The sequence below is a fragment of the Bos mutus genome, chromosome 3, assembly GCF_027580195.1.
Source record: "Bos mutus isolate GX-2022 chromosome 3, NWIPB_WYAK_1.1, whole genome shotgun sequence".
NCBI classification, from domain to species: domain Eukaryota; kingdom Metazoa; phylum Chordata; class Mammalia; order Artiodactyla; family Bovidae; genus Bos; species Bos mutus.
This window is the reverse complement of record NC_091619.1, coordinates 65,974,382-66,002,003: the sequence shown is the minus strand read 5'-3', so window position 1 is coordinate 66,002,003 and position 27,622 is coordinate 65,974,382. Positions and strand designations below refer to the sequence as shown.

Below are 27,622 nucleotides of genomic sequence, written 5' to 3'. Positions count from 1 at the left end.
GTGCAATTCAGCCATGGAAAGCTTGGGTTTTAGAAAGGTGTCTTGATAAGGCTGGACACCATCCCACATGCATTATTTGTCCTATTAGCAGCACGCTAGTTATGGAGGATTGCTAGCACAGCCCGAGGTGAATGGCAAATACTCTTACAGTCAGGGTTGCTCAAAGAAGTGGCAGGTCCAAAGCCATTTAAAAACTAGAAAGTGGCCTCCTGATAAATAAAACGGCACTTCTGAGGCTGAACAAAGCTCATAGTTGAATGAGCTTTGTGCTGACAGGAAGACTGAAACTTTCCTGCCAAGGGGAGGCCAGTATGCAAATGTCACTTTCTGGACTTTGTTGATTGCAAAACTGGTGGCAGCAGTGACAAGACCGGGTGCAGGACAGCGGTCACAGGGAGGAAGAGTCTTCCCTGTGTCTGCAGAGTGACCTAAGACATTAATTGCCAGAGATTCTATTAAATATGTGCTTTATAACTTCAGGAAGGTACAGATGACACTTAATTTTCTGAGAGTTTGCTTTGCAGTGAAAAATTCAAGAGGCTAAATTAACTTTGGTAACTTGATATGTTATCTCATGATTGCCAGAATTTAACAATGAATACACCCCTTGATGTTGATAAATCCACTGTTCAGTTCAGTTCAGTTCAGTCGCTCAGTCTTGTCCGACTCTTTGCGACGCCATGAATCGCAGCACACCAGGCCTCCCTGTCCATCACCAACTCCCGGAGTTCACTCAGACTCACGTCCATCGAGTCAGTGATGCCATCCAGCCATCTCATCCTCTGTCGTCCCCTTCTCCTCCTGCCCCCAATCCCTCCCAGCATCAGCGTCTTTTCCAATGAGTCAACTCCAGGCCAAAGTACTGGAGTTTCAGCTTTAGCATCATTCCTTCCAAAGAACACCCAGGGCTGATCTCCTTTAGAATGGACTGGTTGGACCTCCTTGCTGTCCAAGGGACTCTCAAGAGTCTTCTCCAACACCACAGTTCAAAAGCATCAATTCTTCGGTGCTCAGCCTTCTTCACAGTCCACTGTGAAATCCACTGTGGGTACCATCAATTACAAAAACACATATTTCCACCTTCTGGAGCCCCATATTTGTTTATTCTCTTTTCTTTGGAGCACCATATATGGCCACCCCTGTGGTATGATTTGTTATCTATTAAAAAAAAATACAGAGCACACTTTAATCCTGATAGATGAAATAGGAATTTTTTATTGAGCTATGGTTCAACTGACCAAAAAAAAGGTTTGTTTTTTTTTTTTTCTATCTTAACTACAAGATAACTAAGAGCTGGGGATCTAATGTGCAGTATGGTAACTATAATTAACAATACCATATTATATACCTGAAAATTTTTGAGAGAATAAATCTTAAATGTCAAGCACACATAAACTGTAATAATATAAAGGGATGGAAATGTTACCTAACCATACTGTGGTGATCATTTTGCAGTGTGTTCATGTATCTAATTATTACATTGTACACCTTAAACTTTCATATGTTATGTGTCATTGTTGTGGTTTAGTCACTAAGTTGTGTCCAACTCTTTTGTAACCTCATGGACCATAGTCTGCTAGCCTCCCCTGTCCATGGGGTTTCCCAGGCAACAATACTGACGTGGGTTGCCATTTCCTTCTCTAAGGGATCTTCCTGACCCAGGGATTAAACCCATGTCTCCTGCATTGGCAGGTGGATTCTTTACCACTGATCAACCAATTGTCATTAGTATCTCAATAAAGCTGGGAGGAAATCTGATTCTGGAGGTAAATAGATACAAGAGGTATATATGGGTTTTATCAAATTTTGTGTGATAATCTGGGTTGTATCTCTGACATGTAATGTATTCTCAGGTATATCAGTAAGTATCTCTATTATGGACTTCCCAGGTGGCTCAGTAGTAACGAATCTGCCTGATGATGCAGGAGATGCCAAAGATGTAGGTTCAGTCCCTGAGTTGGGAAGATTCTCTGGAGTTGGAAATGACAACCCACTCCAGTATTTTTGCTAGGAGAATCCCAGGGACAGAGTTTTGCCTGACAGAGGAATCCATGGAGTCACAAAGGGTTGGACATGACTGAGCACACACACAGGTCTCTATTATATCATTTAAAAAAAAAATTATATATATATGTAAACTAAAGTTCCATGGGAAAAATGTTAGCAATTTCTTACTTAGGAATACCTTGCATTCCAAAATTATTCAACTTAGAACCAATTGAGTGCCTACGGTCAGAGACATAACTTTTCCAACAAAGGTCCGTATAGTCAAAGCTATGGTTTTTTCAGTAGTCATGTATGAATGCGAGAGTTGGACCATAAAGAAAGCTGACTGCCAAAGAATTTATGCCTTCACATTGTGGTGCTGGAGAAGACTCTTGAGAGTTTCTTGGACTGCAAGGAGATCAAACCAATCAATCCGAAATGAAATCAATCCTGAACGTTCATTGGAAGTACTGATGCTGAAGTTCCAATACTCTGGCCCCCTGATGCGAAGAGCTGACTCTTTGAAAAAGACCCTGATGCTGGGAAAGATTGAAGGCAAAAGGAAAAGAAGTAAGCAGAGGATGAGATGGTTAGATAGCATCACTGATTCAACTGGCATGAATCTGAGCAAAGTCCAGTAGATTGTGAAGGACAGAGAAGTCTGGTGTGCTGCAGTCCACTGGGTTACAAAAAGTCAGACACGACTTAGTGACTGAACAACTAAGTTATTACAAATAGTGGCTATAGTTCAATGAATATTCAGGGTTGATTTCCTTTAGGATTGACTGGTTTGATCTCCTTGCAGTCCAAGGGACTTCTCCAGCACCACAATGTGAAGGCATCAATTCTTCAGCGCTCAACCTTCTTTATGGTCCATGTCTTACATCCATACGTGACTATGGAAAAAACCATATCTTTGACTATACAGACCCTTGTCAGCAAAGTGATGTTTTTGCTTTTTAATACGTTAAGTGTCATAGCTTTCCTTCCAAGGAGCAAACATCTTTTAATTTCGTGACTGTAGTCACCATCTGCAGTGATTTTGTAGCCCAAGAAAACAAAATGTCACTGCTGTACAACTTTAAGTGGACTATAAACTATTGAATGACTATGCTGTGGCAACCCACTCCAGCGTTCTTGCCTGGAGAATCCCAGGGACGGGGGAGCCTGGTGGGCTGCCGTCTACGGGGTCGCACAGAGTTGGACACAACTGAAGTAACTTAGCAGCAGAGATACTGTATATCAGAAACTAACTAATATTGTAAATCAACTCTACTTCAATTAAATAAATAAACTTTTAAAAAGGCCAAGATATTTTTGGTGACCATCATCCCTTCACTGGCAAATATTCAGTCAGTTTGCAAGTAAGCTATTTATAAATCGGGAAACATTTTCCTAAAGAAACTAATTTTTTAAATGGTGGTTAGATTCTCAGGCTAATCCTCAAAAGCTAATTTAATTCATAATAAAATGGAACTCAACTTCTAATAGAATCCTCAATCCTAACAAGCATTTATAGCAGTGATTTTCAACCGTGGCTACACACATCACATTATAATCACCCAGGAAAGCTTTTTTTTTTTTTTTTTTTTTTCAAAAGAACTCTTACTAAGTACAAATACCAGACTTTATCCCTAGGACAATAAAATCAGAACCCATTATCAGTAGCAGTGGTGGTAAATGAGTTGGGAAAAGGTGCAGACGATGCAAACAATGCCTCTACAGAGAGTGGAATCAGTGCTGTGTCTGGGAAGTGGAGCCAAGGCTCTGAGGGTAGAGAGTGAGATCCAAGTACTAAAGAGGAAGAAAGGATGTCCCTGGGAGAAGGAAAGGGTTGGATTGTGGTGGTTTAATTGCTAAATCGTGTCCGACTCTTGAGACCCCATGGACTGTAGCCTGCCAGGCTCTTCTGTCCATGGGATTCTCCAGGCAAGAATACTGGAGTGGGTTGCCATTTCCTTCTCCAGGGGATCTTCCTGACTCAGTATTTGAACCCAGGTCTCCCGCATTGTAGGCAGATTCTTTACTGACAGCTACGAGAGAAACCCTGGGGATAGGACTGTGGAGTCAAAATCATCACATCAGAGATGTTGGCCTCTGATGACAGTAAAGAGTTTTTCAGAATGAGAAAATGGTGGAGGGGTCTTCAAGACTGGGCTCTAGCAGCCCAAAGATTGGGGCTGTGATGATGGGGAGGGAGCTGGTAAGGGGCCAGTTAATTGGCATCACTCACCACTTCCCTTTATCTGGTTCATGAGGCAGGAAGACTAAGTTCCCTTCAATCTACTTTCTTATTTTGGAGTGAGGCTTTCACAAAATTTCATGCCTCATATATCTTCTCTACAAAAAGCAACGATGTAGTTCTTTGCATCCTCTTGGCATGATTATGGACACTTAAGACTAAGCAGAGGGAAGGGGAAGAGAGGAGGAATGAAGGGAAGCCAGTTTGTGGGCTCCTAAAATAGGAGCAATTCTGTTCATCTCCTGCTGCTGTTCAACAGCCTTCAGAGTTCAGTAGCTCTTCTCGTCATTTCTTTGCAGCCTCTTTAGTTAGAAACATAGGCACAACGTGTTATCACCAACTGGTGAAAGCAAAGATGCAAGGTGGAGGAGCTTCTCAACTGTTTTCCTATGTCCTTTTCATTTATATAGCGAGGCATAGAGATTTCTGACATTCTGTGATTGTTGCAATGTAGCAAAGTCTGTGGAGAAAACAACATTCACATTTTAATCAGATGCTCTCAAATGAGAAGCATTTTCTAAGTTCTATTTCATATTTCTTTTGGCATTTTCTAAGATATATTCCTTTTGCTCTGTGTTCTCGTTCCTATTTTATGAAATTTTGTCTACTCTGGAGTTACAAAATCACTGAGCTTAATATAAACACAAAAGAGAAATAGACTGGCAGACATAGAAAACAAACTTGTGGTTACCAAAGGGGAAAGGGAAGAGGGGAGGGACAAGTTACAGGTAAGGGATTAACAGATACGAACTATTGAATGTAGCAAAAGGGTAAAATGTAGCACAGGGCATTATAACTGATATCTTGCAATAACTAGCAAAAATACTGAATCACTATGCTGTACTCCTAAAACTAACACAATATTGTAAATCAATTATACCTCAATAAGAAAAAAATTACTGGCCCAGAAGAATTCCAGAGACACATAAATGTCATCTCTTCTGCTGGAAAGAATGGAATTATTACCATTATCTTTTCTCTGATCAGAAAGGTGGTCCTTAAATAAAAAGACCCAGTACGGGAGAAGTTTTGGTATGGGGAGGTTGTGTATAGAAGGGCTTCTTCCCAGGTACAAACTTTCTGTAAGTAAACACAACAAACACACAGCTCCTTTCTGCAGTTTGCCAGCCAACCTGTATATCAACACTATGGGGAAAACACATCTCCATGAAAGAAATTTCTCTTCACTAAGCAAGAGGTCTAGCTCAGTTGGAAAAATCTGGATAGACTTCAAACACTATCCCATCTCAAGAATACAGATGAAAATGGATTTCTTAGGACTAAAATTCCTGGACAGAATTAAATTGGAATAGCATTCTACCTTAGTGGACAAAAATTTTGTTTAGTAAGTGAGACTCCATTAGCTCTGATTGTTTCAAGGAAGATTCCATCACTGAGTCACTTGACTTCAGATGTTCCACTAGAGCAAACAGATGCCCCTCTTAGGAATCCCTGGGTGCTAGAGTAGAAGAATTAGATCAGTGTGCCTGTTGACACATTGATGATAGCCTATAATTTGGCAAAGATACTGTGCGTAAGGTAGTCAATGAAAGTCAGCATGTTGGAAAAATGACAAATAAAACCTCCTTCTCTAAGTTAGATACTTAAATTCTCAGTCCCTGAAGACCTATGTGTCAGTTGTCGCTTTTGACCTTTACTAATTGAATTGTCCTTCTTTAGTGAGCTACATAAAAGCAGTTTAATAGATGGGAATAAGGGTGTACAGCATAACTTTTCCTATTTAAAAATAAATATGTGTGCTCAGTCATGTCTCTTTGCAACCCATGAACAGTAGCCCACCAGGCTCCTCTGCCCTTGGGATTTTCCAGGCAAGAATACTGGAGCAGGTTGCTATTTCCGACTCTTCCTGACCCAGGGATAGAGCTGACATCTTGTGAATCCTGCATTGGCAGACAGATTCATTACCACTGCGCCACCTAAAAGGAGTTAAAGTCAAAGTCGCTCAGCTGTGTCCAGCTCTTTGTGACCCTATGGACTGCCCATGGAATTCTCCAGACCAGAATACTGGAGTAGGAAGCCTTTCCCTTCTCCAGGGGATTTTGCCAACCCAGGGAGAAAACACAGGTTTCCCACACTGCAGGCAGATTCTTTACCAACTGAGCCACAAAGGAGGCCCAAGAATATTGGAGTGGGTAGCCTATCCCCTCTCCAGCAGATCTTGCTGACCCAGGAATCAACTGGGGTCTCCAGCACTGTAGGTGGATTCTTTACCAACTGAGTTTTCAGGGAAACCCCACTGTACCAACTGTTCAGTTCAGTTCAGTCACTCAGTCGTGTCCGACTCTTTGACCCCCATGAACCACAGCACGCCAGGCCTCCCTGTCCATCACCAACTCCAGGAGTCCACCCAAACCCATGTCCATCAAGTCGGTGATGCCATCCAACCATCTCATCCTCTGTTGTCCCCTTCTCCTCCTGCCCTCAATCTTTCCCGGCATCCGGGTCTTTTCAAATGAGTCAGCTCTTCACATCAGGTGGCCAAAGTATTGGAGTTTCAGCTTCAATATCAATCCTCCCAATGAACATCCAGGACTGATCTCCTTTAGGATGGACTGGTTGGATCTCCTTGCAGTCCAAGGGACTCTCAAGTCTTCTCCAACACCACAGTTCAAAAACATCAATCCTTCAGCACTCAGATTTCTTTATAGTTCAACTCTCACATCCATACATGACCACAGGAAAAACCATCACCTTGACTAGGCGGACCTTTGTTGGCAAAGTAATGTCTCTGCTTTTGAATATGCTATCTAGGTTGGTCATAACTTTCCTTCCAAGGAGTAAGCATCTTTTAATTTCATGGCTGCAATCACCATCTGCAGTGGTTTCGGAGCCCATAAAAATAAAGTCAGCCACTGTTTCCACTGTTTCCCCATCTATTTCCCATGAAGTGATGGGACCGGATGCCATGATCTTTGTTTTCTGAATGTTGATCTTTAAGCCAACTTTTTCACTCTCCTCTTTCACTTTCATCAAGAAGCTCTTCTTCTTCTTCTTCTAGTTCCTCTTCACTTTCTGCCATAAGGGTGGTGTCATCTGCATATCTGAGGTTATTGATATTTCTCCCAGCAATCTAGATTCCAGCTTATGCTTCCTCCAGCACAGCATTTCTCATGATGTACTCTGCATATAGGTTAAATAAGCAGGGTGACAATATACAGCCTTTCCTTTTCCTATTTGGAACCAGTCTGTTGTTCCATGTCCAGTTCTAACTGTTGTTTCCTGACCTGCATACAGGTTTCTCAGGAGGCAGGTGAGGTGGTCTGGTATTCCCATGTCTTTCAGAATTTTCCACAGTTTATTGTGACCCACACAGTCAAAGGTTTTAAAGTCCAATATTCCCCTCAAAATAATTTACCTCAGGATTTATTAAGCCATGTTACTCAGAAACAGTAGATTCAGATAGGCAGGAAATTGCAGCAAAATTCATCATTTTAACCAGAAGTTCAGGGCTGCTTTGTATTTTTAAAATTTCACTATTATGTGTAGCTGATTGTTTGGCTATGGCTGGAGCTGGCTTTGTGATTATCCCAATGGTACTGGAGACCTTAGCAATAAGCTTGGATTCCCAGTTCTCCTTCAGTGAGGTGAAACCATCTCAAGTCTCTGTCTTAATCCTTGTTAAAACTTTTAATTGTTTAAAAATTATTTTTTAAAATCTGTAACTATGTGTGGTGACGAATGATAACTAGACATTGTGGTGACCATTTCAAAGTATATACAAATATCACAGCATTATGTTTTACAACTGAAACTAATATAATGCTGAATGTCAGTTATACCTCAACTTTTCAAAAAGTTATTTTTAAACAGAAATTTTCACTTTGAAAGTGAAACAAGGCTCAGAAAGCATTTTTATCAGAAACAAGTTTGAGTCTGATTCTGTGCTAGAACAATTTCTAAAGGAAAAGCTTGTTTTATCTCAAGTTCCAATTAACTTAAAAAACTAAGGGAAAGTGAGACCTTTCTTTTCTCTTCTAAAAACTAAAAGTGGCAGAAAAAAATCTCTTATCTACTTAGATATTCTCCTACCTGATTATAATCTTTCATTTGTTTTTCTGCCTTAGTCTTAAGGAAAGTATATGCAGAAGGAATTTCTGATAAGAGAACTAGGAGAGAAAGTCAAAACCTTCCTTTAATTACCTTTATCAGGTTAGCAGGGAACAGGCACCTATGCCTTAGGTAGAGGAAGGTGATTAGCATTCAGAATACTGAAGACTACATCAATTTAGGAAGGGCATGATTTCAAGATAAGTTGAAGGGTAAGTTAGAAAGAAGCAACTTATTTAAGCTTAAGTATAGAACTAGGGTCAGATCAAATAGTGATAGCTAATAAGAATTAAGGATTTGGTAGAACTGACTCCCTAATTATACCCAGAGTATTAAGTAGACTCATTATGTTAGAAAGGATCTTGGAGGTCAACCAATCCAACTTTAAATCTTTGGTCACAAGGAACAGATGCCTCCTTCAGCTGACATAAGTCAAAGAGGACAATTTATTAAAATGTTAAGATCCTAGGGCTGAAACGAAGCCATGCCTGGGGAATGAAGTAAACCTAGGGCTGAAAGGAAGCCATGCCTGGGGAATGAAGTAAATCAAAGGAACTTGATCTTTATTTTCAGGACTTACCCCTTTATTTCTTTTTAAAGTTGATGCACATATCCATGTCAATGGCCTAAAACTATTGTTTGAACATGACCACAGCTGAAATTCTAAAAAGTGTTTTGAATGTTAAAGCTATTAACACTTATCTATAAAGTGGTGATAATAACTCTTGTGCTAAAAACACAGCTAGACAGTTATAATCTCTCTCACATGGATTAGAGAAAAAAAATGGGGCCCCCAAAGAAGAGGCAACATGTTCAAGATTTCCTAGATAGTTAACAGTAGAAACAGAAGAACTGAGGTCTTTTGACGGCTGGTCTGTCAGACCAAAATCAATGCAGGTGGTGACTGCAGCCATGAAATTAAAAGACGCTTACTCCTTGGAAGGAAAGTCATGACCAACTTAGACAGCATATTAAAAAGCAGAGACATTTCTTTGCCAACAAAGGTACATCTAGTCAAGGCTATGGTTTTTCCAGTAGTCATGTGTGGCTGTGAGAGTTGGACTATAAAGAAAGCTGAGCACTGAAGAATTGATGCTTTTGAACTGTGGTGTTGGAGAAGACTCTTGAGAGTCCCTTAGGCTGCAAGGACATCCAACTAGTCCATCCTAAAGGAGATCAGTCTTGAGTGTTCATTGGAAGGACTGATGTTGAAGCTGAAACTCCAATACTTTGGCCACCTGATGCAAAGAGCTGACTCATTTGAAAAGACCTTGATGCTGGGAAAGATTGAAGGCAGGAGGAGAAGGGGATGACAAAGAATCAGATGGTTGGATGGCGTCACTGACTCAATGGACATGAGTTTGTGTAAACTCTGGAAGTTGGTGATGGACAGGGAGGCCTTGCGTGCTGCAGTCCATGTGGTCGCAAAGAGTCGGACGTACTGAGTAACTGAACTGAACCAAACTGTCAGACATGTGATGCCTCGGGCAATGCTGAGAATGATGGTAAACAAGAGAGAGCTTAGTTAAGAACCTGAGTTCTCTGATACGACACTCTCTGGGCAAGTCCTTTATATGTTCCCAAACTTTCATTTGTATAATGGAGATATTAATTCTCCCCAAAGGATGGGGTTGTTGTGAGAATTAAACAAAATGACCTATATATTGCCCTTGGCACAATGTCTAGTATACATAAATTATCCATAAATAATAACAATTATTATTTATCAAAAAATATACTTAGCATTTTGCTACTTATCAAATAACCCTGAAACTCAGTGGCTTACAAGAACATTTATTTACCACTCATAGATCTGTGATCAGCTATAACTCTGCTAGATATCAATGAACTTAGCTCTAGTTTAGGGCTCAGATCTGCAGCCTGGGACCCAGATTGAATGAGCACTCTCTGTCTAGGATGTGCTGTTCTCATGATGGAGAGAAGAAATTAAGAAATGGGAAGCATGTAATACTTAAAATCTCTACTGAGAACTGTCTCCTTGTTCACTTCTACTAGAAGTTTACGAGGCAAAGCAAGTCATTTGGCCAAGCCTAAAGCAGCGAGGCAGGAAAGCTACTGACGCATGAGCAAGCCATGTTCAAGGAGGGAACAATCAAAACAACCTAGCACAGGAAAGTTGATAGAAAAACTACGGCCCTTGAGACAAGGGCCTCTATGGTAGCTTGAATAGTCTGAAACTAGAAATCACATGGGCTATCCACAATACCTCACATCCTCAAAATCATGGGCCATTTAGAAAAACCACAGGTCCAGGGAAGGCTACAGTTATTCAGAGTAGAGATTGGGCACATGATGTAATCCCGTCTCCAAGAAGCTTCACTGAGTAGAGGAGATGTTGCTGTAGAGAACATTTAGTTCAGCATTTCTTGACCAGAAAGCAACTGCAAAGTGTTCATGTCTTTAAAGCAGCAATGGTATCCATGTTCATGTCCAAGAATAATAATTTAAAACCCTTGGTAAGTTAAAGGTTTATGTAAAAACTGTTTCCTTTTTAAGTGGAGCAAGTTGAGAGCCTTTGGGTGTATACCAAGGATGTTTGCTTAGAGACTACAAGGAGATTAGATGGCATTTGCTCATGACTTGTAACTTAGTTTATAACACAGCTGAACACCACTGGGTACCTCCAATAGCCTCACACATTTTTTAATTGTTTTTATTCTTTGTCATATATTGTTTACATTTTTCTCAGTTCTGAATTAATGGGGAATTTAATGAGGAAGTAAAAATATAATTCTGCCACTTTTCCCCTGGATACTTTTGCCAGATCCATAAATTTCCTTCAGCTGAAAAAACTAGGTATATAAAACATCAAGGTATCTCTAATAATTCAAAACATAATGTAAAAAAGATAAATAAATCAGCGTTAGTTGTGCATCCTGTCTCTAACCAATAATTTATTATGGAAATTAAGTACTGATGATGCTTTGAGGTTTGCTCCAGATTAGAAGGCAAAGCAGAACTATTCTGTATTCTGGTTACTCGCATACCTCAGTGCACAGTCCCATAGCCTCCTGCCTGAAAGGTGTCCTCCTGTTCCTTTATCTGCTTGGTCTTTACTCTTAGTCTGGAGCTCAGCTCTTACCTCCTACCTTCCCCAGTTCCCTCCAGCACAATCTGTTGCTCTTCCCTCAGTATTCTCGTAACACCTGTAAGGGGATTACTCTCTCGATAACCCTATTTTTGAAACCAGTCACTGAGTGTTTCCCCACCTTGACCTTGAGTTGAGATCAAGGGCAGCTTGGTCTTTCCAGTGCCTGGCACAGTGCCTCACACCTACAGCACACTCACCAAATCTTTCTTTAATGGATGAAGGTAAGCAGAATCAAAGCTTGATAAGATTAGAAACTGGAGAGGATGTGGGGAGAGCATTTCAGGAAGAAGGAAAATGTACACAAGTCAAGAGAAAAAAAGGCAGAATCTGATAGGTACAAGATGTACTAAGGAGCCATAAATGGAACCATGTGACTAGACTTGGGAGTTCAGAAAGAGTAGGGGCGTTATGTTTGTTGGGGAAGGGCCCCAAGAGGTACCCGTTGTCTTAGTCTGCTTGGGCTCCTATAATAGAATACCATACTTTAATTCCTATTAAAGAACAGGAATTCATTTTCTAATAGTGTTGGAAGCTGGCAGCCTGAGATTAAGGTGCCAACATGGTCGGTTTCTGGTGAGAATCTCCTTCTGGCTTGTGGCCTTCTTGCTATGTCCTCATGGTAACATGAAGGGTCATCTGGTCTCTCCCTCTTCATATAAGGACAATGGTGCCATCAGTAGGACGCTAACTTCATGACCTCATGTAAACCTAATTACCTCCAAAGACCCCATCTCCAAACACCATCAAAATGAGGGTAAAGACTTAAACATAAAATTTTGGAGGGGATACAATTCAGCCAATACTGAGTGGTTAAGGATCTAGTCCTGCTTTAATGAAGTGGTCCAAAGAGACCTCCATTATCCATCCCTGTCATTCCTGAGGTTCCATTGTTCATTTAAAAAATTGAATGAAATCCCAGAAACCAACGTTTCCAACTGAAGGGGCTTTAAAGCCCAAGGGCAGGAGCAAAATAACCTTCTAATTTCTGAGATGAATGAACAAAGTAATTTTTGTGAGTGGTATCTTCTATTTCTACAGCAGCCATAAATCATACCTTTGGGAGCTGAACCATTTTACTTTTAAATGTACATTTTGCAAAGAACACAGTAATTTCTTATTATGCTCCTTTTGCACAATTTTGTTGCATTCATCACTAGTCAGAGTCCTGTTGATTCTATGTTAGGAAAACTATTTGTTATATTTACAATCCAAGTGTCTACTGATTAGCTCAGGCATTTTTGCATTAGCTGATCCGGATGGTAGTACAGTCTTAAAGATTTATGGCTTTCTCCATTTGCCCATGGTCCATATTTCATTATTTTCCAGACCTAGACTCTTTTTGTCAAGTGCATTCTTTTTGGAATCTTCCTCAGTATGACATTTTTATCCATTTGAAAAGTTTATGTCCATCTGTAAATGATTCAAGCCCAGATGGAGAATTCTGCCACCTGATTTGCAGAAAGTTGTTGCTGCCTAAAGATTTGCTGGGCACATCCCATTGATAGATAGTACAAATATATACTGTTAATATAATGGGCAAACTCCAGAGTATTACCATAGCTCCCAACTATCGAATGATATACAAAAATATATGACTTGGGGACAGCTGAAATTGTTTCCACACTTTGAGCTCTGCTTCCGTTAGACTGGTTCACAATATTAGATTGAATCCCAAGGTGCTACTGATAATCATCAGCTGTTTTTCCTGGCCAGTGTCTTTGTTTAAATATATTCTTTCATTATCCATGTGCTTTTGAAAAAAATAGAAGAATGTTTTTAATTGAATAATCTGTATTCTGCCAGATGCTCCTTCTCCCTAGGAAGGTATATAGAAACTTACTTTATTATTTTTATTTATCCTGCCAGTGTAGTATATTGATGAGAGAACTGAGGTCCAATAGTGTTAAAATAAGATATGAAATATTGATTAAGTCTTTTTTAAAATTCCCTTTTTGCTCCTGAGTATAGCAGATTTCAGCAGAAACTGCTGCCACAATTGTGCTCTCCAGTAAACCTTCATTGTAGGAAGGGTTTGGATCCCCTTTGGGCTTTGATAAATGATTATTATGCTTTTGAAATATTCACTTGGAATGCCCTGGGCCTTGTTTGCATTGGATCGTAGAAGAAATGGATTAGAAACAGTAGAAACAAAGGCCCCCAAAGGAACCATTCTGTGAAGAGGTGGCAGCCACAGAGATGGAGGCAGCTGGACTCCTCATCCTTGTTCCCTGACACTGGCTTCCCTTCTGCATTGCACAGCACCCATTGTAGGCTAGGGACTTCCCTTTAGGTTTAGGCCAAGTATGTTGATTTTTAGGGCTGTGTTGCAAGGTAAGATAATAATTCAGTATACACCAGACCTGAATGGCTTCAGATAGACTTGTCAAGATGCTTGGCTAGGTAAGGAAAGCCAGTGGGACAGTGAGCAGAAAGTATGGGAATGTACATAAGGAGAGCCTGGATTTGGGGTCAGAGACATCCCCATGGCAAATCTCTCTCGGCCAAAGACCATGCACCAGCAAGTCAAGAAGTCTACTGTCCTCTTAAAGCTCAGAGGAGCTTGGAACAAAGAGGAATCTGGTGAAATGTGCAAGAGAACTTCTTACACAGGGCATACACCACAACAGAGAATTATCGCATCTAAAGCAGGCCAAGATTTAAAAAACCCTGATATAGGGAAAGTGCTATTATATTGCCCATCGAAGTATAAGCTTCTGGAGTTCAGAATCCAAGTCATTGAGCTAATGGTGCTCAATAATTAGAGCATCCTGCGTATGTGTGTGTGTTTAGTCACTCAGTCATGAGAGCATTCTGTAAATAGATCAGTTCATTGTAAGTCAGCTTTCTTTTGAAAAGTAACCATTTCTGTTTCCTCAGTTCCTCCTCCGAAATTATCCCAAAGGGACATGTCACTCACTAGAAAGTTCCAGCTCTCCAGGCATTAGGAGAAAAATGCTTCACAATATGTTTCCAGAAATGAGAAGATGAGGGAACATGCTCAGAAGCAAGGGTGCAGGTGAATGAAGATATTGGGATTGGTAAAAAAAATAAGGCTAGCATGACAGACAACATACACCTGTGGCCATGTGATGGCCTTTAGCATCGAGGAACAGGGGTAAACATCAAGGGGCATGGTAACTTATATTTTATTGGTAATAAAGTAGATGAAAAATCATATTTTAAATGATATGCCTTCAAGCATGTGCTACATCAAGGTGTTGACAGCATCATTTTTCCAAGAGATGAGCAAGTAAATTTTAGCAGTTTCCAAGTGGTAAGTGTCTTGATTACCAAGGAGCAGTGGGATGCGAAGTTGCCTGGTGAAACAAATGATTGATAGCTTCCTTTTAACACTCTTGCCTTTCCCCTCTTCCCCTCCCCAACATGGCTCATTATTCTGCTGCATTAATTTAAGCTTTCCTATTGTACTGAATTAGGGGCTAACATTCTCTTATCATCCCTATGGGAATCTTGATTGTTTATTTGTAGGTGACAATAATTGTTTTTATCGATCCCCAATTGTGGAAGGTATAAAAAGTGCCATGGCTGATGGCCAGCTAGTACACAGTGCTGTGTGCATGACTGACAAATTACAAGACAATATTTGGCCCAAGAGGTGACCCTTTTGGAATTTTTTAAGGCATCTGATAGTTATCACTAGGTCTCTCCAAGCTAAGAAGTATAAACAACTTCACATGTATCAGCTCAAGTCTTTTTGTTGCTAATTCTATTGAAACCTTCAAAAGGTCAACTGGGGTGTAAAATTTATACTTCCTCCTTTCTAGTATACCCACACAGCAGGAGAGTTTAGAAATGGTGCAGCTATAAGAATTCCCAGATGCAGTGCCATCCAGGCCAGCGAATTCCCTTAGGAACCCAGATCATCAGGGCATTTATTTGGAGTGAAGTGAAAGTCGCTCAGTCGTGTCCGACTCTTGGCGACCCCATGGACTATATAGTCCATGACATTCTCTAGGCCAGAATACTGGAGTGGGTAGCCTTTCCCTTCTCCAGGGGATCTTCCCAACCCAGGGACTGAACCCAGGTCTCCCTCATTGCAGGCGGAAACTTTACCAACTGAGTCACAAGGGAAGCCCCTTTATTTATTTGGAAGAATTCCTCTATTAATCCAGCAGCTACCATTCTTCCACTGAAAGTATCATTATATGGATATTAGCTGGAAGTATTGCAAAGAAACCACTTTGCTAGCCCAGGCAAAGTATTATGGGTAGGAAACCTCATATGATTTTTACATCCCAAATATGTCAAAGGCACCGGGGGCAGGTGGGGGTGGAAATGCAACTCTTTAATTAAGTGATGGTTGTAGGACAGGGCACTTGGGCCGTATGAACCTCGTAGTCTGAATCAAATGCAACACAGCTTGCTCGAAGAGCTTTTGAGCTAATTATTATTCTCTCTCTCCAGAAACAAAATAAATCAGTTGAAGCTTAAAAGCCATCGATATCAGAAATGGGGTAAAATTTTCCTTATTAGGTGGAGAGATGGAAAGATCTTTGACCAGAGGCCAAACCCTGAAATTCTTGACCCTCTTTTCCTGTGGTAAAGAGAAGACAATCAAATAGAGAAATCACTTTGACAATTGTACCCTATTTATCCTTTGAGGGTTCTGCTAGGAAAGCCTGGCTGTTGGACTCTCAGAAACAACTATGTGGGTTGGACCAGAAAGAGCCAGGGCAGCTTATTTTGCCGAGTAGGGGTCCATATGTCCCATGAGCGATCCTCCCTTTGTCTCGGGGCTCTGATGCCATCTTGGTTCTTGACAGCAACTATGTGGAGGGACCAGCTCCTAGAAAAACACCTAAAAAGAAAACCGATTTGACTTAATTCAGATTTTTTTCTCACTCAAATTAATCTTTACCCTCAATGGTATGGTGGTGTCTTTGGTTTTAGACAGCCATTTCAGCACCTTCTATGAGCAATTGTGTGAAAGAGAAAGATATGGAAAGTTTTCCATATTTGGAGAGAAGAGCTACCTTTCCTCCAAAAGTTGAGGGAAGGTAGCCACCACCACTGCCAGATAAAACTGTACGCCCTTTCTATATATACCCCAGGCACTCCAAGGCATTCCCATGTTACAAATGTGCAGTTATTGTGACCTGACCAATTGTGTTATATGCTTGTTAATTACACACCCTACATGGATGGAGCATGGAACTGCCACATGGCTAAAGATGAAAACAGATTGACTATCGTGAGTGATGATCACAGAATCGTTTGATTTTAAAATGAGAGTAAACCTTAGATAAGCCTTAGTTAAACTATCTCATTTTAGGGAAAAGGAAACTAAGATGCCCCAAAGAAGCTAAGTTGTCCAAAGCTTCACATTTCAGTCATGTCACAGCTGGAATGGGAAACCAGATACCCTCACTCAGTTCTTTACTGTGCTTGGTATTAACTCTGAAACACACAGGTTCTGCTTTGTTACCCTATATTGTGATTAATTGCTTTAACATGTGTGGCCTCCCCCACTAGACTGTGTGCTCTTTAAGAAAATGTTCAATATTCATCACCAACTTCTAGTATAGTCGGTAGCACATAATAGGATCCCAATGAATGTTTGTTAAAAAAGGTGAATAAGTGGGTAAATATGTGAGACCTGTCATTTTTCATCATGTGCAAATAAATGCTGTAATTTTTTATGATCATTACTAATGCTTGGTCAGCCTACTAATGAAGAATGGATAGGGAGGATTGGAAGGTAGAAAAGTAGAAAGAAAAAGGCAAGAAGAGGGGAAAAATACAATTCAACAGGAAGAATAACTGGAAAAAAAATCAGTATGTAGATAAAATTTCTAGATTTGATTTAGGAGCTTTTGGTCAAGACTCTTGTCTATTCTGATCTCTCCCAATTTTCAGATGACTTTTTCAGCAGATGGTGCTTTAAGCACTTCCCATTATTGCTGCTCCTCCTCAGACACCAGAATTGCAAGATTGACTGCAGGTTGCATTGTATTATAGGCAAAGTTGCTCTCTTCTATCTTCCCCTCCCTGTGGTGGGTCTTCCCACCAATTTGGCACTTGTTCCTAACCCATGCTGCTGCAACTGTTCCTGTCACAGAGGGAAAGTGCATGTAACTCAATGTGGTACTGTTTCTGGAATGTTTTCCATTTAGAAGACACACCAGGAGATACAAAGGAAGTCATTTTACATATTGGCATTTCAGACTCGGTGACAAATAGGCAGAGGGGATGGATACAGATGCACTGGGTTTGTTTCTCTTTGCAAATCAACCAAAGTTGATGAAAATAAAGGCTAAAAATCCAGTTATCAACCCTCTCTGTGAGTTCCTTGCTCCTGAAATGCTTACTTGTTGAGATTTGATACTAAGTGGTGCCTGCTTATAAAAGAATAAGAGGCTTCAGGGGCCTAACTGTAGCACACTGATGGCTTGGTCCTGGAGAACTGCAGCAAGGATGTTGGACATCAGTGGGGAAAACTGCTGGCGGGAGGGCTGTGCCAGTGGTGAAGTGGAGGAGGAGAGATGACAGTGCACCAGTTTACCAAGACATCTAGGTGGAAGATCGGAAATTTAGTCCTTTTTAGAAAGTGGTGCTACACAGTTGCCAAACAACCTGGGGAGACCCAGATGCCCCTATGGGGAAAGTTTTAAGGAGATTGGCAGTCATCTGTTTTGGATAGATTGGGTTGTCTTGGCCAAAGACGAATATGGAGATCCAGCTTTTCATCCAACATTCCCTTGAACCATTTGCAACTTGACAGACTCCTCAAATCAGCACTTATCTAATTTCTCTATCCCTTCAGTCATTCTACTTCCCATCTCTTTCTGAAACATACAAGCACACATCCTCATATCTGTGATATTGAACACTTCCTGGAACACTCTTCCATCATATGGTCTGTTGAGCAAGTGGCATCTGTTGCTTATCATCAGGAGTAGAAGTCCAAACACTTCTGCCCACTGTATCTTGGTGTTGGAGTCACCAAAGAAAACACAACACAGTCAAGCACTGCATGGAACAGTGCTCTCCTCACATAAAGAAGAGAGACAGAGCAAGGTCAGCTGTAAGAGTGGACATCAGTACACGGTCAGCAGGTCCCTCCCAGCAGCTGACACAGGACTGTTGGCCTGCGTGCAACCCTCTTGTACCACAGAACAAAGGACCCCATCCCCTTTTTGCAGGGAACAGTTATAGCAGTGAGGTTGGCCAGGTGCTATATGTCACTTAAGCAGAGCAAAGGAGTACACACTGAGTGTGAAACAGAAGAGGCTACTCTCACACAAGGTGGTACGTCCAGCACAGGCTGTGAAAACTCCTTGGTAAGGAAGTGTTCCAGGCCCAAGGCCTATTCTTAGGTGACCAAGAGGGGGTTGAAAGACTGCCCACATGAGGCTGCCTTCCCAGTAGGCCCATATGGTTTCTTCCCATTCACCTCTCCTGCCCTCTCTTTTCCCCATATCTTTGTGTCTATTATCAAAAAGGCCTTCCCTGATCAACCTTTATAACATAGCCATCTTCAGATCCAATCCTCTAGCCTCTGTGAAGACAAAAAGCCTTGTTTTGATACTTACTGTGTTTATATATCTGTGTCATCTACAGCAGTGATGGGCACATAGTAGGTGCTCAGTTAAAACATGTTCAGGAGATTGGTAACACAGGTCTTATAAAGGAAAAATCTTGTCTCGTGATGCCAGGAAAACAGTGAAGGAAAACTTTTCAAATGCTTTCACAGACCAAGTCATTCACTTACACTGCATCCAATTTCCACTTAGAAGCCCAGCAAGCCTCCAAGGAAGTGATATGTCCAGGTAAGTAAGATAACACCATTATCATTCAGCTCCCATCAGGGCTCCAAGCAACTTGAGAAAACCTGTCCTCTGATATACAGCACTAATTTGTGTCTTACGGAAAGTCAAATAAATTATTTTTCACCTGAAGGGAGCAGGATTATTTGACTCCAGATATTTGCCATATGGCTTCTCTTCCATACAACATAGCTTCTAGGCTTAAGGTAGTAAGAGTGAGAGTATGCCTATAAACCATTCAGAGATAATTCAAAATAAGTGTGTATCTTTGACAGATTGTCAAGTTTCCTTATGTTTTTTCCTGATAACAAGTGCTATGTTTTTGATGAAAGGTTGCTCACTTCTCCTCACACTTCGCTGTTGCTCTGTGTATGTCTTCTGTGTTGTTTTGTTTGTTGTTTGTTTCTTTCATTCCCCCCACAGAGTCCAGTCTGGCTCCTATCTCAGCACGGGGTGGTTCACCTTCATTCTGGCCATGGATGCCTGTTACGGCATTCACGTCTACGGGATGATAAATGACACCTACTGCAAGTAAGATCACAGGAAGTTATTTTTATGCATCTCCAATTCTGATATCTTGTCAAAATATCACAATTCATTTTAATACCATAAATCTGAGAAACAGATAGAGCAACAATTTTTTTCCTGGCATTCTTTGCTGACATGACATTTTATTGTCAGTGCATCAAGTTGTGACTTTTAGGGATGATAAAAAGAAAAATATTTACCACAGTCTAATGTCAAATGTCAGAAGGAACATTTTTCCCTTAGTCTGTGGCATGTCAGGGACTTATGGCTTGAAAATACAGAACAAGTTCAATGGTTATTTAATTTGCAGAACAGGTTTGTTGTTTCTGCTGCTCTAATGGTTGATGAATGGCTATCTACTCAATGGTTATATTTGATCTTGAAGGACGAAATGTCCTGAAGCCTCAGAGAAGCTGATACCCTAACAAGAATTCCTGGAAATTATATTTCACTGCTAAGTGAGTAATCTGTCAGATCCTTATTTAAAATGCATGTGTTTATCCACAGTATATCCCTGCTGGTAGGATAGTTTCTAATTAGGTAATAAAACAAACCTTCCATGCTTCATCAAGGTAATGAAATAGATTTCCCTACCAACAATTGGCACAGTATCATTCAGAGAGTGTTCTAATCGTATTGTCAAATGGTACCTAAGCCACAGTCTTCATAATCAAATATTTCTACTTTAACTGTAAGCATAATGGAGCACAGATGAACCAAATATCTTACTCTGAAAATCATTAAGCTTCCTCAAGCTCTGCTAAAGCAATCAGCTTATCCAAAGTTTGTTTCCATTATACACCATTTCCTCCCTCAAAGAATGGCTCTATGTTTGCATATAATTGGTGTGATGCATAAATTTTATTTGATTTATTAAAGCACTAAGGGCCTAGTATGTCTTTCTAAAAGCTTTTGTGTATAATAGCTTTTAACTGAGTTCATGGACAAGAATCAGGCATGGGTTTGCAAGTAATGCATTTACTGGGCACATAATGGATTCTAATAAATGAGTGCTTCATTTTTCATCTCAGTCTTTCTCTCCTTTTCTTTGTTTCTTTTCTAGGACAGAAGGGTATAGAAAAGTCCCCTACCATTACTATGAACAAGGAAGAGATGAATGCGATGAATATTTTCTTCATGAACATGCGCCATATGGGGGGCATAGGTTTATCACCGAAAAGAAAGTGTTTGCTAAATGGGCCAAGAAACACAGGATAATATTTACACACCCAAACTGGACAGTGTCTTGATGTCGGCTTTTCTGACCTTGCCACACCACTTGACATGATCATGATGCTGAGATTGTGATGCTAATGACGCTGATGGTGATGATGGTGATGATAAAGACAACAACAATGATCAAGTTTCTGTACATTCTCAGATACGGATGGTGATTCTACCTGTAATTTGAACTTGGGATTTTGTGGAGGCTGGTTGTGCTCATTACGTTCTTTCTGAAGGTCCAACATTACATATTGCACTTTATAATTTAACTGGAATTGAAATGAAGGCCAGTAATATGACAACAGTGACCTAAGAAATTGGAAGATTATCCTTCAAGATAGCTGCCCAGGATTCTTGGACGGTGAATAACTTCCAAAATCCCTGGGATTTGGCCTCATGAGGCAAGGTTACTGATTCTAGTCTCTTAAGCCTGAGCAGCTCCACCATCTTGAAGAATGATTGATTGTCAAACACTGACCCAAGAAACGCTCTCTGGGTAAACTTGCCACAGTGACAGCTTGGCTTTGGGGCAGGGAAGAAACCTCTTTCTGACTTCCCCTCTTCCAACAGTACCTCCAACAGATAAAGCCTCAGGCCATTTCCTTATTAATGAGGAAGATACCATGGACATCCTACCCATCAGGATTACTTGACAATCTCAAACACTTTGTTCAGAATGGGCCAGCTAGCAAATCTTGATGAATTTCTACTCTCGTCACTCCATTCTTACTACCCCCCCCAATATAACTAAACATATTACTAGAATGATCTGTATTAATGTTTAGTTATTTTTGGTCAAGTCCTAAATATTTCAGAAAGCTATTTAACATATAATATACCAACACTGTAATAACATATACTGTGAAAACATTCTTAAAACATAACCAAAAGGGTTTACTAACTCTACTACAACATCCAACAACACAAAATTTGATGCTTTTTAAAATCATGACACAGGGAAAGCAAAGCATATTTTTACATCAATTTGTATCCTACCATACTTCATAATATATATTTGTATATTCAAATTTCTATTTTATAGGCCCGAGATGTGTCTCTCCACACATTACATTATCATTGCCAAGTGCCAACTGTTAGACATGGAGAGGAAATGATTTCTTGTATTTAATTTGACTGGAGCTTTTGCCTTCTTGGGGGTTTATTTTCCCCAGAGTGTATCAATTGCTATACCACAATAACACAATAATAATGACCTTGATGTCCAAAGTGTTTTGTCATGTAGAGTCTTTCACATATGCTGTCTCATGTGACACCCGTGACCACCCCACTGGGCTATTACCTACACATTCTGACATACTAGCAGATGATCTGTGATTTGTTAATTGCTCTAATATATTCCAGGTTGCTCCCCTTGCTAATATTTGTATAGAGTAGCATTTGTGTAGACTAGCAACCAATTGATTTCAGTGCCAAATAAATGTATTATATCAAGATTATGCAGAAAGTATCCCAAGGATGGTCTTGGCCATAGACTAGGACCCCTGTGAACAAAGGATACTTTTGATTTTTTTCCCATAACTCCATTTAGGTGGGGAAAAGATGAGGTAAAGGGACAACAGGAAGGAATAGAAGCCAAGAAATATAGTTTCTTGTCTCCATTTTAAGATTACTTTGTTCTCCAGACACTCGTTGCTTGTCAAATATTAGAGGGTTAAATTACTGAGAGAGGAGCTCAGAGACCAAAGACATCCTTACCAGTATTCAGAGGACAAAGCTGGGTTCAACTCAGCCTGTTTCGGAGGCTGCAAGTGATGATAACTTTTCAACTCAGGAGCTCTCTGTAGGTCTCTACCAATGCTAAATCCCACCATTAGCTGTCCTTAAAATGGGTCCTCTTGTGCAAAATCCTCTTTCCTGTTCTCTTCTGTCATTTCAATACCTCAGTACTCACATCCATAAAAATGACCAAGTGCCACTTTCATTGTTGAAATTGTTATTGTTGTTTTTCTTTTGCTGTTTCCTCATGTGATTTTCAGTTGTATGTATGTTAGTTTTTGCAAGCTAATGATGGATAGAAATGCCCACTCAAAGAAAAATAAACAGATGAAAATGTCACGGTTGTAATACAGACTGTTTTTCCCCCCTGTTGCGATACAGAAGTTCCACTTTTAAATAAAAAGGAAACCTGGGTTATCAGAGTGTTTCAAGGAATGACATAATGTAGTTGATTTAGTTTTCTGGTAAATGGAAGGCCAACCCTATTTGTTTTACTGAGAAACTTCAAAAAACATCCATGTTCTCCTGCCTCACTGTGATGGTCTGTGAATGGAGACTTCTGCAAAGCTCTGTATCCCTCAGTCTGTGATGGTAGATATGTGTAGAATAGGCAGTGTTTCCTTTGGAAGGGTAAGGGGGCACCTCTCCTTCCCTTTTTTTTCCTTAAACCCATTTTATACTTTTTATTGTTGTCTCTTATCTCCTTTTTCTGCTAAGATTGGGAAACAAAAATCAGATTATTCTTATTTATTGTGTAGGCCTAATTGAATGACTTCCAGTGCCACCACCATTTTGATAGAATTATGTGACTTATTTTTCTTTGCAGTCTTAACATTCTCTGCTTCCATTTCCTGTTCTTTTTAAAATTATTGTATTATTCTTATTGTTGTTTTATTTATTTCTACTTTTTGGCTATGCCCCATGACATGTGAGATCTTAGTTCCCTGACCAGTGATCAGACTTGCATCCCCTGCATTGGAAGCACAGAGTCTTAACTGCTGGGCTACTAGGAAAGTCTCATTTACCCTGAGCTTTCTACTGCTAGCGGAAATACAAAGTCTAATTTGTCCTATGTTGAGAAATTTCCCACCTAAGGTTTACTGATAGAGAAGCGAATGGTAAAGGAGCAAAATTCAAGGACAGAACTTTTTGTGCAAATTTCTGGTCCACATCACAGGTTCTAGTTAACTAAAAAGGGGTTTTTTCCCAGCATTTAAACATTGAAAAATTTGACTAAACTTATTTATCAATGATATGTATGTATCTCAGAAGTTAATTAATATTTGTAAAAAATAAAAATATTTCCATATCAGGCTCTAGGCAAATGGACTCTGGAAAATGGCCACGATTTTCTGAAATGAACATAAAAATGTGCAAACTAAAAATAATAAAGTAAATATTATTTTTAACTCTGCAGAATCCTTGATGAAAAGCAATAAAATTTTAAAAGGGTTTTTAAAATTAACATTTGAATACTTTCTAAGTTATAAGTAGTAGTTATTTATATGGTAGTAATGTTAGAAATCTTTTAAAATATACGATTTTACATTGTTATCAAATCTATCAAAGAAAAACCAATTTGGAAGGCTGTTTGTATATATGCACATAGAGTCTCTGTGTATATATGTGTATTCATGTGTGTTTGTGTGTATACAAAGGTATACAGGCAAACCTGTATTTCTCACTGATATGTATGAATTATAGAAAATCTAGTTTAGACTTGATCTGAAATTTGTTGGGTTACATTTTGAATCTTGAAGAAAAAAGAAGATCCAGATTAAATGTACTGATTGCTAAGAGTATGTAAAACACAATCAGCAGCTGGCCAAAAGAATAAAGCTAGAGAAGCTGCTACATCCAGAACTGAGGACACAATTGTATGCCACGGCAGTCACAAATCAGACCTGGAAGTACAGCAATCTGTATCACAGGCTCTGCCGATTGCAGCTCAGCTAAAGTCACATTGAAAAACATCGCATCAAGCTCCATTCACACTGACGTGAATGAACACTGGTCCCCTTATTCAAATAAGCCTGTCTTTACCATAAGCAAACTCTGATTTGCATGATGTTTATTATATGGCTAGAGAACTGTGACCATTGTGAAAAAGAGAAAATTATATAAGGAGATTGCTCCTTGAAGATTTGGAATGAATCAGCTCATGTGGGAACGAGAGTCTGACCTGGGGACCTCACTGACCTTTCCAGAAGTATAAAGCCACTAGAAGGGAATCACTCATTACTTCCTTAGAAAACAAAAACAAAAAACACTAAAGTACTTCACCTGGTGGTGTTAACTGGACATTAATTGTAAGCTCAGTTTAATTTCAATAAGCAAGAAAATATAATCAGATGACTCATTAAAAAAAAAAAAAAAAAAAGTGTTTAATGTGGCACGTCAAATGCAAAGAACAAACTCTGTTTTCCAGCGTCGGTTGTTTGCATGTCTTAGCACAATAAATAATTTATAGTCCCAGGGCCAAGAGGGGAAAATACTTTTTCCTTGACTGCAGTTTTAAAAGGCAAGACCTCATCATTTTCATAGTATACATAGATCCTGTGACTGAAGGAGCCAGTGCCAGCCTTTGTACATTGTCTGGACTTGTAAAACTGCAAGGGGCTTTAGAGACCAAACCATCCAACTCCTGCATCTTGGATTTGAGAAAATTGACTGGTGGAGGTGAAGCGACTTGCCAGTGGCTATAAACCAGACTAATAGCAGTACTGAGACTTAATCTCATGTCTCTTTCTTTAGTACTTTCTCCATTACGTTGTTTATTTGTTTTAGCACAGAATAGTAGCTGGAAAATGCATACTGACTTATTGGAAGACTATTCCTGGAAGCCAAGGGCTCCAATTAATGTTGATTCTACTCATGATCAAAATAATTCTTCCACTGAACTATAGAAATATTTGTATAATTGAAGTAATAGTTCAGTAATTGCTAATACTCTCTGTTATCTGTATGGGCTTCCCTGATGGCTCAGATGGTAAAGAATCTGCCTGCAATACAGGAGCCAGGTTTGATCCTTGGTCAGAAGATCCTCTGGAGAAGGGAATGGCTATCCATTCCAGTATTCTTGCCTGGAAAATCCCATGAATAGAGAAGCCTTGTCCACGGGGTCACAAGGAGTTGGACACAACTGAGCAACTAACACTTTCTATCATCTATGTTTGTTGGTAACTCTAGGCCATGTCCTATTGTCATAAAATTTGAGGATTAAAGAATGGATGGATAAAAGTCAGTGTCATCTTTTGTTATTGAGGATGATGAAGTCACTGATACTCTTAAGGGCTGTTGAATACAGAGGTTACCTGGTATAACTGGCAGGTCCTATCGTTGAATTGTCCCCAGAGCCTCATCTCTGGCAGCAGTTCAGCTGCCTGGGTTAATGAAATAAGACATCTGCAATGGCAGGTGAAATATTACCCTTTGGTTTCACACTCATCTCTGTACTACACATGATCTTTGAGTCTATGTACTCTCTGGGCGGTAAATCAAATGCCCCACAAGACTCAATCACCATGAAGATTGAAAGGCTTTTTTTTTTTTTTTTTTACAGCCCATTCATGTGATATTGTTAGAAGAGAATTTTGAAATATATGCACCAGGCTCTGAAATGGCTCAGAGATAGCATATTGTCCTATTGCTTATTTTTGCTGAATCTTAGAGAATCCACTAGAGTAAAATTCCATGTAAATTGCTAAGGCATCAAATCAGAACTGTCTTTGGGCATCGTAACACTGTAGAATACATCATTTATTTTGGTTGTTCTCTACCTTTTTTTTTTTTTTCTTTTCAGAGTAGCCACGATTTGTTTATGGAGTAAAAAGGCTCCTCTTTTTCCATGGATAGGTTTCCTTTTGTTCCTGCCTTGAAGACTTCAGAAAAATAGAAGCTCACTTTCATAAAAATGAAGAACATCTTGACAAATAAATAGCCAATATTTGCCTACCTAGTGAGCAGTTTCTTCTAAGAAACTCCAAAGGGACTAAAAGCAGGGCATTTCATGGTTTCTTGTCATCTAACCTACAAAGCAATCACTTCCCTGTGTTTAACTTTGTTGTCATTGCTACTGAGTAAATACCCATTTCTATTACATACAGTGTACTTTATACTTCACTCATTTTTCTGAGTTCACACAATTTTTGCTGTAGTCTTTCATTCACTTTAAAAACTTGTAATCTTCATCTATTTATAGAAGAAACTGTAAATGCACAGTTGTGCATTTGGTGAGGTTTTATTTTCCCCTGGCTTCATATTACTTTATTTATAAGCATCATGCCTTAGAATAAAGCTTACTAAGTGGCAAAGGACTGCTGGTATATTTCAGTTTGGTTTACTTTTATGACAAGAGAAATGAGGAGAGGTGAACAAAGCCAGAGAATATGTGTCATTGAAGGAGGGGAAAAAAGTTGAGTGGCAGTTGGGAAGAGAGATTCAGTATCCAAGGCAGAAAGACTTCTGGGATACTACTGTAGACAATGGCAAGACAAGATGTTGGTCAGCCTCCAAAATTTGCTTTGTCAACATTGACTATCTGATGCTGAGGTATATAGCTTATCTTGATATGTTAGACCTGTTAGCAAAGTTGAGTTAGTACACAAGCTGCTTAAAATAGAGAAGGCTGCATTCTCTCTTCCCTCTCTCTTTCATTACTTCCTTCCTTTCCTTTCATTTCTTCCATTCTCCCTTATTTCCTTTCTAGAAAACTCAGCAGTCTTGAAGTTCAAAATCATATATGGATAGTTTCTCATTTTACAAATTAGAGTACTCAGTGGCACCCCACTCCAATACTCTTGCCTGGAAAATCCCATGGATGGAGGAGCCTGGTAGGCTGCAGTCCATGGGGTTGTGCTAAGAGTTGGACATGACTGAGCGACTTCACTTTCACTTTTCACTTTCATGCACTGGAGAAGGAAATGGTAACCCACTCCA

General features: G+C 39.8%; 1 protein-coding gene across 2 annotated transcripts in view; it reads left to right on the top strand.

Moving 5' to 3' along the window:
- ST6GALNAC3 (ST6 N-acetylgalactosaminide alpha-2,6-sialyltransferase 3) overlaps positions 1-23,021 on the top strand; it is a 629,047-nt gene extending 606,026 nt beyond the window's left edge. The window contains exons 4-5 of one of the 2 annotated variants that reach the window (XM_070367846.1): positions 19,619-19,726; positions 20,787-23,021. In XM_070367846.1, coding sequence (XP_070223947.1) covers positions 19,619-19,726; positions 20,787-20,973 — 295 coding nt within the window. In that variant the 3' untranslated portion in view covers positions 20,974-23,021. The remainder of the gene's footprint in view (positions 1-19,618; positions 19,727-20,786) is intronic. The other variant, XM_070367847.1, reaches the window with a different exon arrangement.
- Positions 23,022-27,622: the final 4,601 nt, after the last annotated feature.